Source organism: Pantherophis guttatus, chromosome 4 (assembly GCF_059756535.1).
Source record: "Pantherophis guttatus breed Tessera chromosome 4, ASM5975653v1, whole genome shotgun sequence".
Lineage (NCBI taxonomy): Eukaryota > Metazoa > Chordata > Lepidosauria > Squamata > Colubridae > Pantherophis > Pantherophis guttatus.
The window spans coordinates 137850544-137871792 of record NC_142066.1 but is presented as its reverse complement, the minus strand read 5'-3'; the positions used below and the strand labels follow the sequence as shown (position 1 = coordinate 137871792).

Below are 21249 nucleotides of genomic sequence, written 5' to 3'. Positions count from 1 at the left end.
AAATATGATCAAGAACATTTTGTACCAACTGACAAGTAATTAAATAGAAATGTTTCACACTGTTTTCAACAGAAGCGTCAATAGCCAAGGTTAATATCCAAACAAGCTGGAAAATGACTATAGCAAAGGCAGGGTTATTTCATAAAGAACACTTAATCCAAATCTCTGTGTCAAACCTTGAACAAAATGACATTAGGGCTGCACATAATTATCGCAATGCTTTTGTCATTCAGTTCTATTCAACAGTCTGATTCAATTTTTTTATGTATTTACAATAGACCCATTAAATAAGTTAGGTATAAGTTAGTTATTTATAACTTAAGACCGAATGATTTAAATGGCAAAAATGATTCCAATTAAAGTTTATAACTAAAATGAATTGCAAACTAGTATTTAGATACAAGTGTTGGAAACTTTTGGAATCAGAGAACTGCCCTTAAGCCATTGAATCCCAGTGCTTGTGCAGTATAGGAATCTCAATTAAAGTGTTCATGACAGATGGTTGTCCAGCTTAGTCTACATCTTCAGTGAAGGGGAAATTACTGTTCATTTGAACAATTGCTAACAATCTAAAATTGTCTTCTTTTAACTTAAATCCATTACTCCATGGAAGGTGATCATGGATCAAAGGTTTCCAGCATACTTTACCTGCTAAACATTATAGACCCATTATTAGTTTTTGATTGAGATAAATCTATTACAATTATATACAAGTTGTTTCTTAGGGGGATGACTCCAAAGTTTAATTTGTGTGGTTGCAATTGAAAATAGTTCTCGGAATTGTTCTTGGTCAGATAGGTAGCAAAACTGTTAATTGGCACAGAGGAATAAAGGTATGGTATACTAATATTTTCTTATCTCTACAGGCCACCATGTCATTCAAACTATTGATTTGTAGTCTTTAAAGCCATCATTGTCTTGGCACTGGGGTATTTTATTTTATTATCCTGTTTTTCCCAAAATAAGACATCCCCTGATAATAAGCCCAATTGGGCTTTTGAGTACATGGCAATAAGGCCAAGCGCTTATTTCATGGTTCAAAAAAATATAAGACAGGGTCTTATTTTTAGGGAAACACGGTATTTATCTGACCTTTTATTATTTTTACAAATAACTCAAGGGAACAAACATAATAATAATAATAATAATAATAATAATAATAATAATAATAATAATAATAATAATAATAATAATAATAATAATAATAATAATAATAATTTTATTTCTATACCGCCCTTCTCCCGAAGGACTCAGGGCGGTGTACAGCCTATTTAAAAACACAGACAAAACAATGATATAAAATTTAAAATAATTAAATAAGTGGCTCAAATTTAAAACCCTAATAAATTTAAATACCCCAATTTAAAACTATTGTGTTGATAGTCCGGCCTGGCGGAACAACAGGGTCTTCAATGCGCAGCGAAACACCCGGAGGTCAGAGATCTTACGAATTTCCGGGGGCAGTTCATTCCACAGGGCTGGGGCTCCCACAGAGAAGGCCCTCCCCCTGGGCGCTGCCCGCCGACATAACTTGGCTGATGGCACCCTGAGGAGGCCCTCTCTGTGGGAACGAACTGGTCGGTGGGAGGCTATTGGTGGCAGAAGACGGTCTCGGAGGTACCCGGGTCCTATGCCATCCTCTTCTTATTTTTCCCACCCTATGAAGTGGATTGGGCTGAGAAAGAGTGACTGGCCCAAAATTACCCAGCTGGCTAAAGCAGGATTAGAACTAGTCTCCCACTTTCTAGTTTGGTGCTTTAACCACTAGGCAAACTGGCTCTCAATATTTGCTTGAATATCCCATATAACATTAGAGAGATACTTTTAGTATTACTTTAAAAGCACAGCACAAAAAATAAAATTAATAGAAAGCATAAATGAGTATAAAGATATCCACAAATCCTTTAGTTATGTCCATGAGATACTCTCTATGTGTAAATAGTACAGTACCATCCCTGTATTGTTTTATTGCTGTTTTTTTTAAGGACATTAAAGTCTATTTCATTTTCCCTTATTTGATAAAGTATTCAGACTACTAATTTATTTTATACCCCATTCTTATCAGATCAGAGTCTATCTCTTTAGACCTTGACAAGTTACTTTATGCTGCTAATAAAATTAGATGAGAGTTAATTATTCATCCGGCTTCATAATTATGGGAAATGTATATGTAAGACTTTCTTCTCTACTTACAGTATATGTCTTAGGTCTAACCACCAGATTATAGCTAGAAGTATAATTTATTGAGAATTATAGGACTAGAATAGAATAGAATAGAATAGAATAGAATAGAATAGAATAGAATAGAATAGAATAGAATAGAATAGAATAGAATAGAATAGAATAGAAGAGTTTGAAGGGACCTTGGAGGTCTTCTAGTCCAACCCCTGCCCAGGCAGGAAACCTACATCACTTCAGACAAATGGTTATCCAACATCTTCTTAAAAATTTCCAGTGTTGGAGCATTCACAACTTCTGCAGGTAAGTTGTTCCACTGATTAATTGTTCTGTCAGGAAATTTCTCCTCAGTTCTAAATTGCTTCGTTCCTTGATTAGTTCCACCCATTGCTTCTTGTTCTACCCCAGGTGCTTTGAAGAATAGTTTGACTGCCTCTCCTTTGTGGCAACCCCTGAGATATTGGAAGACTGCTATCATGTCTCCCCTAGTCCTTCTCTTCATTAAACTTTTAATTTTAATCAATTTTTAATTGGATTTTTAATGTTTATGTAATTTTTGTTCCTTTCTTTGTAAGCCGCCCTGAGTCCTTTGGGAGACGGGCGGCATATAAATTACATACATACATACATACATACATACATACATACATACATACACTAGGCATACCCAGTTCCTGCAACCGTTCTTCATATGTTTTAGCCTCCAGTCCCCTAATCATCTTTGTTGCTCTTCTCTGCACTCTTTCTAGAGTCTCAACATCTTTTTTACATTGTGGCGACCAAAACTAAATGCAATATTCCAAGTGTGGCCTTACCAAGGTGGTATAAAGTGGTATTAACACTTCACGTGATCTTGATTCTATCCCTCTGTTTATGCAACCCAAAACTGTGTTGGCTTTTTTGGCAGCTGCTGCACACTGCTGGCTCATATATAAATGGTTGTCCATTAGGACTCCAAGTTCCCTCTCACAGTTATTGAGCAAGGTACCACATATACGGTACCTGTGCATTTTGTTTTTCTTCCCTAAATGTAGAACCTTGCTTTTTTCACTGTTGAATTTCATTTTGTTAGATAGCGCCCAATGTTCAAGTCTGTCAAGATCCTTTTGTATCTTGAGCCTATCTTCTGGACTTTTGGCTATTCCTGCCAGCTTGGTGTCATCTGCAAATTTGATGAGTTCCCCATCTATCCTTTCGTCCAAGTCATTGATGAAGATGTTGAAGAATACTGGGCCTAAAACAGAGCTCCACTGCATACTTCCCTCCATGTAGATGCAGTTCCATTGAGGACTACACGTTGAGTGTGGTTGGTCAGCCAATTACAAATCCATCTGGTGGAGATGCTGTCTAACCCACATTTTTCTACTTTATCTAGTTGTAGGTTATGGTCTACTTTATCAAATGCTTTACTGAAGTCCAAGTAAATTAGTACTAAGTACCAAGTAAATTAGTACTAATAACAATGATTATTTTAGTCCTAAGAGTTATAGTTTTAGTGGAAATAAAGATTTGGTCTTATTTATTATCTCACTGAACTTTTATTCAAGCCCAATGTTCCTGATGTTGGCTGTTTTATTCTAATCAAATTGTTGGGTTGATTGTGTCATATTATGCTGGTCAATAACTGAAATAAAGATTTTGATTTGATTTGAATATGGTGATGATGATAATGAAATCAATATACCAGATTTCTAAAATCGTGATTCTAAAATTCACATAACTAATTCAAATCAGTCCTAAAAAAAACCTGCTATATATTTGTATGTTCAAAACAATATTTTGCAACTAAAACTGTAACACAAGAGCCTTTGTCTGTTTCTAAATACTGAATATAATAATATTGCTTGGGTGGCCTGGAAAAAAAAATCAAAAAAGGCTGCATTGACCTTATTCAATAATTGGAATAAAACCTACACACTCTTGCCTGATTCGCATAGTACAACCTCTTTGCCCTCAGGAAATGCCCTGGAAAAGCATTAAAGTGAGCTCTAAGAACAGCCAATCAATCCATGAATAAATAAATGAATTCTAGCAAACTGTTGGAAAGCATTTACAGGATTTTATGAAATATCTCCTACCATATTTACTTATCCAGACAGAAAAGTCATAATGAAACTCCTTTTCTGAATGGCTTTAACAAAAGTTGTAAGTTAAAAGCTGTAGAGTTTTTCTTATGCAATGCTTCTCAAATATTTTGATCTTAGGACACATTTACAATATTAAAAGAGCTTTGGTTTATGTGGGTCATAACTATCAATATTTATTAGAAATTAAAACTGAGAATTTTCAAAATATTTGACTCCATGGAACCCTAAAATATTCTGGAGACCACCAGGGGTCCTCAGGCTACACTTCGAGAATTGCTATTCTAGTATAAGATTATTAAGGCCCATGTAAATATATTTTCATTTTTTCATCTTAGACATTTCATTTTCCACTTTCAGATTTCGTATTTATTGCTGCCTGCATTTTGGTTTCACTTTCATTGCTTTACCCATTCTTGTTTTATTTTATCTCATTAGAAAATTATAGTTTAAAAATGTGAAAGAAGAAACAAATGTACAATCATGTTCAATTCCTCACAAATATCTAAACTAAGCCAACATTTCATCTCATGGGAAAAAAGCATGCTTCATTATATCCTTTCCCCAAGCCATATTTCAAAATATACTGCACATTTCTTTTGTTAGAAACATCTGCAGAAATTTAGGTTTATCTCTAAAATGCCTAAGTAGGCAGTTGAACCTGCTCGGTCCAAAGAGCTCTCAGCACATCTTACACCTAAAAGGTTGTGGGGAGTTAGAATAGACCTTTCTTGATAAGTTACCATCAGGGTATTAAACAGATGCGTTTTTGGGGTGGGATGGAATTATGTCAACAGCCAGTTCTGCAACACATCACAATTGTAGCAAGCACATGTTTCAGCATCTTGTCAAATACCAAAGATCTGCCATAAAGAGGATGGAAGCAGAGAAGGAGGCAAAATTGTTCAAGCCAGCCATAAGGTTTCCTGCCAGGCGCTTAATTGAGGAAATTGACAGGAAGTCATCCAGTACAGAATCTGATAGATTCAGTTGATTGTGCAATTATTGCTTCGGAAGGCTAAATAGAAATGACTGTCTATTTATAGTAAGAGGTGATTGCAGCTATTAATTTTAGCAGTTGGATTCAAGTATTTAATGTGCATTTGATTTTGCTGGTTGTATTGAGTAAACTGGAAAATTATTTTAAAGGCCAGTTCATTCAGTCTGGTGCAATCACACACACGCACGCGTGCGCACACACCCTAGACACCAGTGTTATTTAGAGTGAGGCTTGTGGCACAGTATTATGTGAGAATGTACTGTATATTGAGGGTTCGTTCTCCGAGCTTGTGAGTTGGTTTCCGAATGTTTCGTTACCAGGCTAGGTAACATATTCAGCGGAGTTTAGGGAGTGTCAGTGTTCTTCCGTTTATAAGGGCTTCAGGTGTGGGTGTGTCAGGTGAGGGTCTTGTGATGGGTCAGCTGTGAGTCATCAGTGAGTCTTGTGATGGGTCTTGTGATAAGGAGATTACATCAGGTCAGGGTCATTGGGAGGTCATCTGCTGGTTTGTGTGGGAGGTTGCATGGGTTAGTTGAGGGTCGGTGCTGTCTCTGGTTGGCTGTGCAGTTGATTTGGATTCTGAGGGGTTCGGGGCTGGTTGTAGGTCAATGTGTCTGATGATGGAATTGCTTGTGGAATGCCCGGGTCCTATGAGCGTGGTGGGTGGTAGCATGGCCAATGATTTTTATTTTATTTATTTATTTTTTATTTATTTATTTTTGTCAAGCATATATTAGATAATAGATGTAAGTATAAACATGATTATGAATACATGACATTGATACGAATAAAAGGGAACATTATGACAGAGATGGTAGGCACGCTGGTGCGCTTATGCACGCCCTTTAAAGACCTCTTAGGAATGGGGTGTGGTTGACAGTAGACAGTCTAAGGTTAAAATTTTTGGGCTTTGGGGAAGAAACCACAGAATCAGGTAGTGCATTCTAGGCATTGACCACTCTGTTGCTGAAGTTGCATTTTCTGCAGTCAAGTTTGGAGCCGTTTACCTTGAGTTTGTATGTATTGTGTGCTCGTGTATTGTTGTGGTTGAAGCTGAAGTAGTCATTGACAGGTAGGACATTGTAGCAGATAATTTTATGTACTAGGCTTAGGTCAGACAGAAGGCGGCGAAGTTCTAAATTGTCTAATCCCAAAATTTCAAGTCTGGTGGCATAAAGAATTCTGTTGCGAGCAGAGGAATGGAGGACTCTTCTCGTGAAATATCTCTGGACTCCAACTGAACTGCTGCTGTTTGGTGTTGGTGTGGGTAGAGATTATGGATAAACAGAAGAACACTGGCACTGATATCCCCTAAACTCTGCTAAAGATGTTACCTAGCCTGGTAATGAAGCATTCAGAAAACAACCCACAAGCTTGGAGAATGAACCCTCATCCTACACCCAAACTACATATCTTTGCCACTATTGTACTGTATGTCTTATAAACATTTATGTATGTGTAAAGGTAAAGACTCTTCCTATGTGCATGATTGCATGGACATTTTGATTTATTTATTTATTTGGTCAACATAAGGTAATAAAAAAAGGAATAAAAGATAACAAATACAATCAGGATCAACAGAGAGAAGTAAATAGAATTATATATTGAAAATATAGAATAAATCAAATATCATATATTGGAACATCCTATTACAATAATAACAAGTTTATTTATGCAACAGCAATACATTTAATAGAATATAACTACCGCATTTTTCGGAGTATAAGACGCACCTACCTTTTTTGGTGAAGAAAAGAAGAAAGAAATCTCTCTCTGCCTCTGCCTCTGAGCAATTTTGTCTCGTTGCAGCAAACAGCAAACTGCCTGCTTTACTTTCATTTTCGTTTTCAGCATAGCTTGATTAGCACAAGGGGGAAAAAAATCTGCTCCAGCAATTTACCTCTTTGCAGCAAGCAGCAGAGCCCTGCGAAAAACAGCTGAGAGCAAATCAGCTGAGGGTCAGGAAGCCGATCCAATCAAATTGTGCTAATTAGACTGTGCTGAAGTTGAAAGGAGCTGTTTTTTCTTGCTGTTTGCTTGCAAGGAGGTAACTGCTGCGAGGCACAGGCCAAAGGGTGGGGGCCAGTGGGTGGGCGGGGCTACATTCGGTGTATAAGATACACCTAAATTTTCACCCCCTTTTAGAGGGGAAAAAGATGCATCTTATACTCTGAAAAATACGGTATATATGTCCTCTAAAATTATTTAAAAATAATTAAACAAGATATTGACAAAAATAAATCTTTACTACTTTAATCAGTTTTGCCTTGTTATCATCCCAGCAGCATAAAACTTGGGTATTGCGGGAATCGTGACTGGATTTGGACATTTCCACGACAACAATATATAAATGGCTTAACTCTGTTTTCTGAGATGTATTTTAAACTTCCAAAATTGCCTATAATCCTGAGATCTCCTGGTGGTCTCACATGCAAATTCTAATCAGATCTGACCTCGTTAGTTTTTTGAGATCTGCCAACTCAGCTAGGTATCTATGTTTTAATTTGGAAAAAATTATGAGGGGTGCTTTCCCATTTTCAGAGGATGCCACATCCCTATCAACAAAGTTGATATTTGGCTCTGATACTGCTTCTGAATACTACCTTTTTATTTGGTTCTTATTTCCCTTTTGACCATATTTCCAATATTTATTTATTTATTTATTTATTTATTTATTTATTTATTAATAAATAATTATTTATTATTTATTTATATAATATCTGAGTTCTGACTCAGTTCTGTCTGCAGTTTGTGCCTATGTCCTGATACAATTTTAAATTGTTCCTTTCTCTGTGTCCCATGGGACACGCTAATAATATCAGTGAAATCAATACTTTCATTTTCCTACCCCCAGCTATAAAATAATTGCTGTGCCATTTGTTAGCAGGATTGGGTAACATGGTTTGCTATCAAACAGGTAGTCCTCACTTAACAACTGCCCCATTTAGCAATCATTTGAAGTTACAATGGCGCTGAAAAAAGTGATTTTATGAAAAGTAACTTTATGCCTGTCAAGGTTCTAGAACAGAGGTCTTCAAACTTGGCAGCTTTATGACTTGTGGACTTCGACTCCCGGAATTCTCCAGCCAGCTATGCTGGGAGTTGAAGTCCACAAGTCTTAAAACTGCCAAGTTTGAAGACCTCTGTTCTAGAAGGACTAGAAATGCTTTTTGAGTTGACAATGCCTTTATTTTTACAGGCAGTATTAAAATATCATTGCACTCTTCTATGGGGAGGGTTTTGTTTTTCCCACAACAATGAGAAAATGACTGAATCTTGTGCAGCTATTGCATTTATAACCATTGCAACATTCTGCAGTCTTGTGATCACTATTTGTGATCACAACAGTTAATAAAGAAGCTGACAATAAAATTGCAGCTCATAGCAATATGATGTCTTGTTTAACAACCACAGCAGAAGTGAGGTTGTAAGTCCATCACAGTCTCATGATGTCTTGCTTAAGGACCTTGTCACTTAAGGATGGAGCTGCAGGTCCCAACTGTTAAAGTTAAGTGAAAATGTAGCGAAAAAGTGAAAGATCTTTCAAAAGCATCCCAGGTTTTCCTGCTGGAGATAAGAGTTGGGGAATTCAAAACAATACCTAAATTCTGTGTGGACAAACCCCATGTCATTCAACATAGAATAAAAACTGCACAGAGGAACTGAATATTCAGCCAGAGAACTGATTGCTACATTTTGAGCTCAGCCTTGCATCTGCCTGGTGAGAATGCAATGCTTTCTCTTAGGAAACTTTTCTCTACACTCTGTACTATTGCTCAGACCTTACAGTCAGGGCTAGAATTTCTTTACTCTCTACTGCTGTGTCTGTGTAAACAATCAGGGATCAATGCAGGTAAATGCTCAATAGTTCTACAGCACGAAGATCTGAAGTATTAAAATACCTTGAATTGGATCCACCGGTATGTTTGATCTGTCTAACGGAACTTTCTCTGTAGCCCACTTGATTCAGCCTTACTTATGAGGTAAAGTAATAAATAAGTCTTACTTATTAAGACTGTTGGAACAATTGCAGATAATTCCCTGATAAAGCTATTTATGACAAACAATATGAGAAAGGTGATTTTTTTTAAAAAAAAATGGTACATTTACCTTTGCCTTGCGAAAACGGTAGACCACCAGCATGCTTATGAAGTCCAATAGCATACAGAGAGTTTGGAAGGAAATGATAGCAAGTCGTAAATAGTGGTCCTCCTGTGCATAGCAGGGAGTATCATCTGTACAGTCAGAACATCCTTCCCTGCAGGGCAAGCAGGTGTACAAATCCTCAGCCATCTCACTCCTAGTAAAATGGCTCTCAGCATTCTTCCCTAAAAGTATCAGATATGGAAGAGGAAAGATAAGAGTATACATTCAAGTAGTAGAAATACAGGAGAAATGTGTCTTTTGGGGAGTTTCACTCAGAAAATAGAAAATTTGGTTTTATTTCTTTAAATAGGTCTTGTGCTCAAAGTACCTCTTCTACATTGAAGAACACCAGCTATCTTTGTAAACTGTGTCTGTTTAAATAAACTTTATTTGGGGATCATCTGATTTGATTGCTCACAACTTATGTACATATGTAACTCAGCACTTGAAGTTGTAGTTCGGACTGCTGTAGAAATTGGCTTGACTCATTGTTAAGTGGACTACTGCACTACTTTTTACTTTTCTTAAAGTTGAAAAGATCAGCAGACGTTTATAAGACATAACTTCACAATTACATACAGGCAGCTTAAAATATACATCGTAATGAAATTATAGTTTAAAAACCAGCTAACACAGCTACCTTTCTTGAGCATTAATTCACCTTTGACCACATATAATATAGATGGATGACAATGTAAAACATTATATTGCAGGAACTCTTCCAGATGAGTGAACTATTGTGATATAAACTGGCAAGACAAATTTTAAATGCTGCTTCTCAAGCTGATAAGTTTCAGTTCAGTTGTGAAAATAGATCCCAATAGATTCAACCATCATCAGTGAATACCTCCTTGATTTTTTTTTCATTTTTTGTAATCTGTTCCAAAGCCTGACATTACCCAGATATTCTTTAGTTTATTTGTGTATAAATATTATAATTGTTTATTAGAATTACATTTTATAATACAGATGTTGACCCAAATGACATATCAGCAACTTTCATTATATGAGAATATTTAAGAATATGTATTAGGTTTAGGTTTAGGTTTATTTGATTTGTATACCGCCCTACTCCCGAAGGACTCAGGGCGGTGAACAGCCAACAATAAAATACATAAATACAAAAAATTTAAAAACCAGATAAAATCAAATTAAATCATTTTGGCCCAGACAGATTAAGACACCCCAATAATTTAAAAACAGATTAAAATTTACATATTTAAAAAGGGAAGAAATTAGGCCAAGCCCGCCTGATGGAATAAAAAGGTCTTCACAGCACGGCGGAAGGAGCGCAGATCCGGGATCCTCCGTATCTCCGGGGGGAGCTCATTCCAGATGGTAGGTGCCCCCACAGAGAAGGCTCTCCCCCTAGGGGCCGCCAGTCGACACTGTTTGGCTGACGGCACCCGGAGGAGTCCCTCTCTATGAGAGCGTACTGGCCGGTGGGAGGCTATTGGTGGTAGTAGGCAGTCCCGTAAATAACCAGGTCCTAAGCCATGGAGCGCTTTAAAGGTGGTAATCAAAACCTTGAAGCGCACCCGGAAGACCACCGGGAGCCAGTGCAGCTCGCGCAGGAGAGGTGTTACATGGGAGCGCCATGTCGCTCCCATTACCACCCGCGCGGCCGCACTCTGCGCCAGTTGGAGCCTCCGGGTGCTCCTCAAGGGGAGCCCCATGTAGAGAGCATTACAATAGTCCAGGCGGGAGGTGACGAGGGCATGAGTTACCGTGTGTAACGAGTCCCGATCCAGAAAGGGACGCAACTGGCGAATCAGGCGAGCCTGATAAAAAATCCTCCCGGTCACGGCCGTCAAGTGCTCTTCTAAAGACAGCCGTGAGTCCAGGAGGACGCCCAAGCTGCGAGCCCTCTCCGTGGGGGCCAATGATTCGCCCCCAATAGTCAGTGATGGCATCAACTGACTATATCGGGACGTCGGAAACCACAGCCACTCGGTCTTGGATGGGTTGAGCCTGAGCCTGTTCCTCCCCATCCAGATCCGTACGGCCTCCAGGTACCGGGACATCACTTCAAGGGCATTACAATGAAATGTATGCAAAACTGCACACAGAAATATCTGAAAATAATTTACTTGCAAGGGTTTTTTAAAAAAAATAAAGAATGATGTGGGAAAAGAGAATATTTGCAAATTTTAGAGAGATTGGAAGGAAACTTTCTCAATGATAAGAAAAATCCTTGTGTAAATTATTTCTCATTTGGGGAGACCATGTCTTACAGATCAGTTCTTATATATTCACTTATTTTTAGAGAGATACAGTTGACTCAGAAAAAAGTTTTACATGTATTTATTTTAATCGAAACATCTTTAAATTTAATAAACCAACTAAATGATCTCTTAATCATTTTAATGTTTTAAGAAGTTTTCATAGGTAGGCAGCAAGTTCTAATCTCCCAAATTAGGAGAAAATAAATCCAAATATAGCTGGATCAGCCTGCAGTCTTCAGTATAATTTTATGCACCCTTTGGGCTGATTTCCAAAAGACCTTTGCAAGGATTTGGCTTACAGATTTGTTAAAATTGATCTATTACAATGATTCTCAACCTCAGCAACTCCCAGAATTCTCCAGTCAGTGCCAGCTGAGGAATTCTGGGAATTGAAGTCCACAAGTTGTTGAAGTTGAGAAATACTGTAGTAATGTATTATTTTGTCAACAAAAAAGGGACGTACTAAAAGGCAGGATCTGTGTATATGTGTGAGACAAATAATGCCTACAACTTCCTACCAAAGTGACAATGGTTCAATTGTGAGGCCAGTGAAAAGGAGGGGCAGATTTCTTAGCTTCTCTTCAAACAAGGCTTCCTTGCTGATGACAGTGTGAGGGAGGGAGGGAGGGAGGGAGGGAGTTACTTTCCTTCTACCATTCACTAAAGCACGGGTGTCAAACTTGCTGCATCATGTTGCCATCATGTGACGTATTGCGATATTTTTTCCCTTTGCAGAACTGGGGGGGCATGACCTGCGTGTGATGCATCCAGCCCGCAAACTGCCAGCGTGACACCCCTGCCGGGACTAAAGACACATATATACAGTAGAGGCCAAAATTGTGGAAACCTTTTGGGAAAAGTGTATTTTTGAGGTTTGATAGCTAATAACACCACTTTTGGGGGGAGTTTCAAGATAATCCTATTCCACTGCTGGAATGGCCTGGGAGTAGCCCAGACCTTAATCCAATTGAAAATCTATGGAGCCGACTAAAGAAACTTGTTAGTCAGAAGTGACCCAGCAATAAAACCCAGTTAATAGAACCAATGATTCAAACTTGGTTTCACATTATAACAACAGCATAGCTAAAAGACTTGGTTCACTCCATGGGAAGACGTTGTAAGACCGTAATTCATGCTAAAGGTTACCCAGCTAAGTATTAACTGACATGGTGATAATTTTTGTATATCTCATTTTTTTTATGGTGATAATTTTTGTATATCTTGTTTTTTCTGTGTGTTTCACTTTTCTTCTTTATACTGTAACTGCTATTTTAATAGCAAATCCTTCATAAAAATTATTGCATTACCATTGATATATTTCCATTGATATATAATTTTATGGTACTACTCAAAAAAAAAACAACTGATGTTAATAGCTAGTTTTAGAAAATACACTTTTCCCAAAAGGTTTTCACAATTTTGGCCACTACTATAATCCAAAAAAGGAAAAAGAGAGAAGAGAAGAGGATGGAAAAAGAAGAAAATGCATGGACCAATTTTTTACATAGGATAGGTCTTATAACAGTAAACTAAAGGGATGAGAGCTGTCCACTGCCTCTTGCTTTCAAAAAATGTAGTTATGATTTTTTTTAAAAACCATTCCATTTGAACATAACACTATGTTGCATTCAATTATATTGCTGATATAGTCATGTTTATGGATACACAGCACATCTGGACTCGATTTAAATATTAGGATTTCTTTGGGCTTAATATATAAAATAATCTCCCAGTGAGTAAGGCATTTACAGGATTGGGGGAAATTAGGGCTTTGATAGGTGAGTGATGATGCAAAAATCCATATAATGCACATGGGTAAATTGAGGAGTTCTTGTTGCTTTTATGGATTTGAAGCATCTCTGTTTTTTTATTGAGATGCTAATGCAGTTGTAGGGATTTCTTGGGACTACAAAAAATGGAACCGGAAAGCAACAGATTACACACAGGATAGCCAAACTCAACAAGACAACCAACACGTTCACAGACATGATCTACTAATGAAGGCAAAAGATGACTTCTGAATAATATGCATGTATCAATTTGGGCAGACCTCTTTAGCCTGGAACTTGTTAGCCATTGGCTTGTAAATCTAAACTCCAAGTACTTGCTCATAATCCAGATTACCTGCTTTTCATTCTGGTTCCTTGCCATGTAAGAATACCTGATTTTGATATCCTACCTGCTAACATCTGTATCATTTTTACATGCCATTTAAAGGCTATTTAAAGCCATTTGCTCCTTTTCTCTGCAAGGCTTCTGAAGCAGGGCAGATTCCCACTGCTTCTAGTTGGGACTGGTTTGCTTTCTGAGCCTTTGGAGGCAGTTCCAAAAAATTAACAACTTGTCTATTTTTTGGCATTAGCCTGAGAAACAGAACTGCAAACACAATCCCATCTGCCCTGCCATCTCGGCAGCCCACTTTACCTCCCAGTTCTGCCTCGACCTACAACTGTGCAGCCTTACAGAAAGCAGAAGGATGGCAAAATTTTAAGTGGTAGAGGCATTTGGCCGGCAAACTCTTGATTATTAATGATGGTGAGCAAGCAAGAACACAGCTTGACTTTCAGATTCCTTGCTGGGTTTGCAGAGCTGGCTGTTAGATAAACAATCTTTTTTCAAACTAATGTGCTGAGGAAATTTCACAGAGCACTGGAGGTTGCAAACGCAAATTCTGCTTTTTGAGCTCGGCACAAATAGCTTTCTGAACTAAAGTAGGAATGTAAAATGCATGTTTTTAGAAAACAGAACATCTAACCCACTTTCTCAACTGAATCACCTGGGGACTGACTTAAAGCTGTAATTAAGAAATGCTGCCCAATTAGCAAATAAGCATGATTCACTCCTGCTCTTAGTCCTAAATGTTTTGCTAAATCCTCTTGAAAATTAAAGGGGCCGATTTCTAAATAATTATAACTCAAATTGTATTGCTCATCTCCAATATTTCCCTACATCCAACCTTATTTGGCTCCACCGTGTTTTCTTCTCTCTTTCTTGAGAAGGATGTTTTCTCCCGTAAGAGCATTTTGCACTGTTTTTATTCTGTCCAAATCCATTTTTCTTTTTCTCAAGCTTTGCAAAATAGCTCTTGAGGTCATGACTGAATGTGATGTACTATAAAATTCTCAATGTGCATTCATTTCAATGATATCAGTGCTTAGACTCTAGAGTTAGTAGTCTTGTTTTATGTAGCAAGAGAGGTGACAGGGTACATTACTGACTTTAAATCTGTGGCTTTTCCTTTCATAGTTTGACACTTGATATGAGCTATCTTACCCTTTAGTTCTGAAAAGATGCATATATTCAGTTTGGCAGGCAGAGAGCCTGATTTTTTAAAAAAATTCAGTTCCTCAGAAGCAACGATCTATGTAAATTCTGTGCAATGTTCTTGCAAGTGGCTATATGTGTGCCAGCATTTATTTAATATTGGCTTTGGATTTTTATTAATTATCACCATGAATGCTAATTTTAGTGCTACAATTTGGAAGAAACACATCTAAAATAAGATTAATCTAGTTTGAATTTGCCATATAGATACTTTTTAGATTCTAGGTTTATGTACATATTGCCAACTCATTTCTAATTTTATTTGTTCACTATTTTTTTCTGCAATTATTCTGTCCTATTATTAGAAGTACTGCTTGGCACTTCCACTTGTAAGCTAGATGGACTATAACTGGAACCAAGAGATAACTTCTGCTCTCTTCCCTGTCAATTCTTATATTCTTCCCTGAACTCACACGTTAGTGTCATTGGCCATTATTCCTTGTTGATTGTCAGACAGAGCAGAACTTCTATATTGAATATTCTTGGGCATATATTACATTAGCTGATTGAAGGAAGGTCATTGGTCATTTGATGTTGGGAAAGATTGAAGGTTAAAGGAAAAGGGGCAGATGATGAGCTGATTATCAATGATGTAATGACCATGAATTTGGGCAAACCCCAGAGGACTGGGGGGGGCTGGTGTGCTGTGGTCTAGGAGGTCACAAACAGTCAGACATGACTTAGTGACTGAACAACAACAATTGGAGGAAGGAGCTCTAGAACAGGGGTGTCAAAGTCAATTTCATTGAGGGTCACATCAGAGTTGTGTTTGACCGTGGGGGGTGGATGGGGGGCATAGCCAGGTGGGTGTGGGCATGGTGGGCATGGCCAGGGTGGGTGTGCTCAGCTTGACATCATTCATGACAGGGGCATCTGTGGTGGCCAAGTACTAAGGCATAACTACTCTCAGACCCTCCCTCACACTCATTATAATCTTCCTCCCTCCCTCCCTCCCTCCCCCTCCTCCTTCCTTCCCTCCTTCTTTTCTTCCTTCTCTTCTTTTTCCTTCCTTCTTTATTCTCCTTTCTCCTTTCTTTCCTTATTTTTCCTTCCTTGCTGCCTTCCTATCTTTCCTTCTTTTTCTTTCCTCTTTCCCTTTCTCCTTTCCTGTCCCTTCTTGCACGCTCAAATGCAAAAGGAGAAACATTTTTCCTTTTGTTTAGTTTTTAATTTGTTTTGCTAGCCCTCTTCCAGTGAAAATGTAGCCCATGAAGAGTGCATGAGCCCCTCTGGGCCCTGCTTTCAGCCACGACAACCTCCTGCAACCCTCTGCCAGCAAAAATGGAGCCCAGGGGGGCCACACATGCCTCTTACAAGCTCCATTTTGGCTGGCAGATGCACTGCGGGCCACTCCTTTGTTGTTTCCAGGGCGTCCCTGCGGGCCAGATCTAAACACCCTGTGGGCAGAATCCGGCCTGCGGGCTTTGGAAAACCTGGTCTCTGGTTTCCTGCAAACTTTCAGATGCATCTAATACAAGGTTACAATAATTGGGTTGCAAGAATCCAAATGACCAGTAGATGAAAGTCAAGAGAAATTCTAAGAAGTAGCTGTTTGGATGTTTGTGGTCCAGATGCAATATAACATCTGTGATATATATGTTCATACTTACTTGTAAACAAATTCATGTATTATTATAGCAGTAGATTTGTGCTTATGTATGTGATTTGCTTTACAAAGAACTACCAGTGTCAGTATTCCTTGGGCAAAATCATAAAGAAGAAACATTTCTTTGGAGAGACAAATTATCATAGAATTTAGCAACATTAATCCTAGAGATAGTGGGAGCCAGAAGTACTAATAGGACCATGCAAGCCAACACATGCAAGCCAACAGGGCAACTTTTATTGGGGTAGAATTATATATCATGGGAATAAACAGGGGCATTTATTTATTTATTTTATTATTTTTATTTTATTATTCAAATTTCTATGTCGCCCACTCTCCGAGGACTCTGGGCGGTTTACACCAAAGACAGTATACTAAATAGCATATTGCCCCCAACAATCTGGGACCTCGGAAGGATGGAAGGCTGAGTCAACCTTGAGCCGGTGAGATTTGATCCGCTGATCTGCTGAACTAGCAGTCAGCTGAAGTAGCTGCAGTACTGCACCCTAACCACTGCGCCACCTTGGCATTATTAACAATATGCACCTGTTTTAAAGTGATGGGGGTGACCAAGTGATTGCAACCTCTTGCCATTTTAAAATACAACATACTTTCAAAGGGAGAAGGACTTATACTTACAATTTTGAAGTCGGTAGCCATTGCTGTAGATGCCTCTGAGAGTAAACTGAGCATAACTTATGTACAAATATTAAAAAGTACAAGGAAGACTCTCGCTATATTTAATTCTATACACCACTCATGACTGTCTGATCAGATTAAATTATTCATTCTACTGGCCCAAGGGAGACTGAGCAAATTTCCCTTTTCAGAGAAACCTATAAGAAAGTTAAGTTTAACAGATTTAAAGACACCCATGAATTTGAGAATACGGGTTGTAATTTCTATAGATTGTAGACCGAGAATACATTTAAACATTTTATATAGCTGAGTTATATAGAGAAATACAGTATATTTCAACCTCAGCAACTTTTAGATGAGTGGGCTTCAACTCCCAGAATGCTGGCTGGGGAATTCTGGGAGTTGAAGTCCACCCATCTAAAATTGCTAAGGTTGGAAAAACACTGATATAGGGGAAGGATTAAAATTAACAAAAAGACAACTAATATGCATTTTAAAATAGCTGCTATCCTTATATTGGTTCTGAAAACTGTAACAGCCTAAGAGCAAAGCTTTTACAAATCAAATACCATAAAAGTAGATATGTTTTACAGACTGTAGAGAGCATCACAGATGACAAACCACAGGCCTAAAATTCCTTAAGTGATTATATAATCCCTGAGTTGCAGAACGTTAGAGTCGAGTGCATAACCCTGACAAGGATAAAAGGGAATCTTACATTATTAATGTGTTCTCTCTTGCAGACTCAAGCAAAGGCACTTACTGTGAAAGATGTTCATTGAAAATATTTTGGGATTATAGAATCCAGTCTTACAAATGCATGAGTAGGCTCCAAGCACAAATCCCAGGCCTTTAATTGGTATACACTAGAAGAAAGAAAGACAGACAAGGGGGGAAAAAAATGAAAGACACACCTATTTTCAGTTATGGAGACACTGTAGTGGTTCATCGCAAGGCCAGCAATTCAGCAGGGGAGTTTCAGAAAAGGACTTTTTCTTTCTTTTGTAAAAAGCATTGATAAAAGAGATTTTAAAAAGACTTCAATGCAACAAATGGAAAGTAAATTATTACCTGGACAATATTTCTTTGGCGAAACTCTTTTTCATTAAAATGGTATAGTGATTAATTATTCTCCTCTCTTGAATTTCGAAAAAAAGTTAAAGGAAGAAGCCTCTCTGCTTCCAATTTATCTAGTGAACAACTCTAAAAGAACACTCTGATTCACATAGTCAATTTGAAAACCAAATTTGATAGGTGGAATATCCACAGTTCATGAATATTCACATAAAATGTGTCTCACATCTGCATGTGCTTTGTATTTAAACACACGCAGTGATTGACAGGACAGTGTGAAAAGGAAATGAATTAGAGTAATAAAAAGAGATAAAAATATATTCTTTTTAATTTGTAGACTTTAGAAGCAAAGTGGAGTGAAAACTTTTCAGTGGGAACTACTAACTTCTGGTATGAGAAATCTTTCATTGTTCCAACTGCCTGTTGGGTACTATCTTGTTTTCTCTTGCTGGGAGCTGGTTGGGTGATGGTATTGAGCAATTTGGAGGAACATTTATTTTCTCTCCTCACACCCCCACCCCACAGCTTACTACTATGCTTTAACACTCAGTTCCTTGTTCTGACTTCTTGTGGATCACTATTCTCCTTCCAGCCTTCATTCACTTCTCATGTACAGTTGCTTTTGCTCTGATGGCCTTAGTTTCTTCCCATAATGCTTTCCTGAATAGGCCATATAGAGAATTAAATATTGGGCCTCTCCACTGTTTGGATCTTTGAGGGTATTCTGGCACATCTCCCATCCGAAAAGTAACCAGCATTTTCTTGGTCTTCCTCAGGGGGTCTAAGGATGTGTCAGAAAAGTCAAGTTCCATTTATTTGTACTCATTAACTGTGTTCATGTCCATGTTTATACTTATACCTGTTATCTCGTCTATGTTTGACAAACTAACTAACTAACTAACTAACTAAATAAATAAATAAATAAATAAATAAATTGTAGCCATAATGCTACAATAAAAGCTTATTTTTTATGAACATCACACATGCAATGCATATAAAAACCAAGAAGATCTTGTTTTTTACATGCATTTTACATGCATTGCACAAATATATGTGTGTAAAATCATAATAGCCATTGTTGTGGCTGTCATGTTTTTTTACATACCCTGGAGATATCCCTGGTCTTAGTATATTAAAAAATAAAAAATAAAATCATCTCTGGAAATGAGGAAAAATGTATATTCTGTCTGTAGTGTATATGTATATAAATATATCCATATGAATACCAGTCCTGTATACTATATATCCTTGTCACAACATATACTATAATTATAGGTACGTTCCTAGATTAGATATTTAATGTGAAAATGTCCTACTTTATTCACCTACTGAGCTCTTAGATAACACAACTATATAATCACTATCATTCTGCATGTTGCCAATTCTTCTTTTGCCTTTCATCAAATCACAAAAAGTCAGCTCTCTTTTCAGCTCAGCAAAACATTATTACAATTTCTACATGAATAGAAGGCTGTTTTTCTGCCTTTCCATCCTTTTACCATGGCAGAAATGATACATCAGGAAAATGAGCTTATCACAATTCAGCACGCAGCCATTAGAATCTTTGAGAGGACAGTTACTTCTGACACCATCTTTTAATCTATATTAATCAGCAATGAGATTCATTTTCAGGATGCAGAAGAATAAAGTAAGGTCATAAATTCTGTAAAGTTTTTAATGTTCTGAAGTTTTAGAAAGTAATGAATGGTACCCCGTACAATTAACCATACTATAGAATGGGATGAAAAGAGAGAAATAGAGAAATAGAAAGAAAGAGAGAGAAAAAAAGAAAGAAAAATAAGAGGGAAAGAGAGGGAGGGAAAGAGAAAGGAAAAAAGAGCATTATGCAATTTAGTCCTACAGAAACAGAAAGTAAAAACACAAAAATGTTATAATATTACATTATAGCATCCTTATACTGGAACCATATCTGGAGAAGCATTTTATGGTAATTTAGAGATCAAGCATAGCAGCATGTACATACAGAAAACAGTTCAATTCCAATATTCCTCCCCAAATTTTTTTAAAAAGTTAATTGCAATTCCACTTATCTCTTATAAATGAAAGAGAATAAGAGTCACTTGTTTGCCAGCTATTGCTAAAGCCAATTTTGAATGGTTAGTAACACATTATAAGGCCCAATTACATTTTTCTAGTATACATCTTTAACCGAACAAATCTCTTTGCTTTTAAGTCAGCACAGGATACATTGCTTGTAAAATAAATCAATACCTGAAGCAATGAAAAGCATTTACCAGCATGTGAGAAAGAGATGGAGTTGCTCAAGCAAAAAAAAAAAAAAAAAAACTTTGGTGTAAGGACATGTTTATTACAAGCACACAAGGGTGTGCCCATTTTCATCTGTGAAATAGAATGAAAGTGCTCTGTTGCCATCATAATACAGTAAGCTGCTTTATGGCTTGCTGCTTTTGCTATATTATTGTAGAAAATGGCCACAAAAATAGTTTGTGAGAAGCATTCTTGTTAATAGGCTACACTGAGTAGAATAGAGGTATTACTCTACACTGGTTATAATCAGGTTATTATTGGTTTATTGCACAGCCAGTCACATGTTTAGACTGGATTTGGCATTTTTATCCAAACATCAAATCCTTCCCAATGACTTTGGATAGGGAAATGTTGATGTTTGATGTAGCTAAAGATATCATCACAGAATGTAAGCTACCTTTTGCAATTGACTGATGGTGATTTTGTCAATGCTGAGAATGTCCAGATAGTGCTCCAGTTGTTTTAGAATTGCCCCCAAGGCACCTATTACTATTGGAACTTATTTATTTATTTATTTGTTCGATTTATATGCCGCCCTTTTCTGGAGACTCAAGGTGGCTTACAATGCGTTAAGCAATAGCCTTCATACTTTTGTATATACCTGCTTAGTAGGGCTTTCGCCCCCCCCCTCCCCAAGCGGTGTTCTTTTTTTATACAAAGTCAGCTTATTGCCCCCACAAACCA

The 21249-nt window shown here is 37.5% G+C and overlaps 1 protein-coding gene across 2 annotated transcripts in view; it reads right to left on the bottom strand.

Annotated features, from left to right (window-relative positions):
• GPR158 (G protein-coupled receptor 158) overlaps nucleotides 1-21249 on the bottom strand; it is a 144799-nt gene that overhangs the window by 51543 nt on the left and 72007 nt on the right. For both annotated transcript variants that reach the window (XR_004588529.2, XM_034402122.2), the window contains exons 3-4: nucleotides 17966-18068; nucleotides 9373-9590 (exon numbers count right to left, since the gene is read on the bottom strand). Coding sequence is in view for 1 of the 2 variants with exons in the window: in XM_034402122.2 (XP_034258013.1) it covers nucleotides 9373-9590; nucleotides 17966-18068 (321 nt within the window). In the remaining variant the exon portion in view is untranslated. The remainder of the gene's footprint in view (nucleotides 1-9372; nucleotides 9591-17965; nucleotides 18069-21249) is intronic.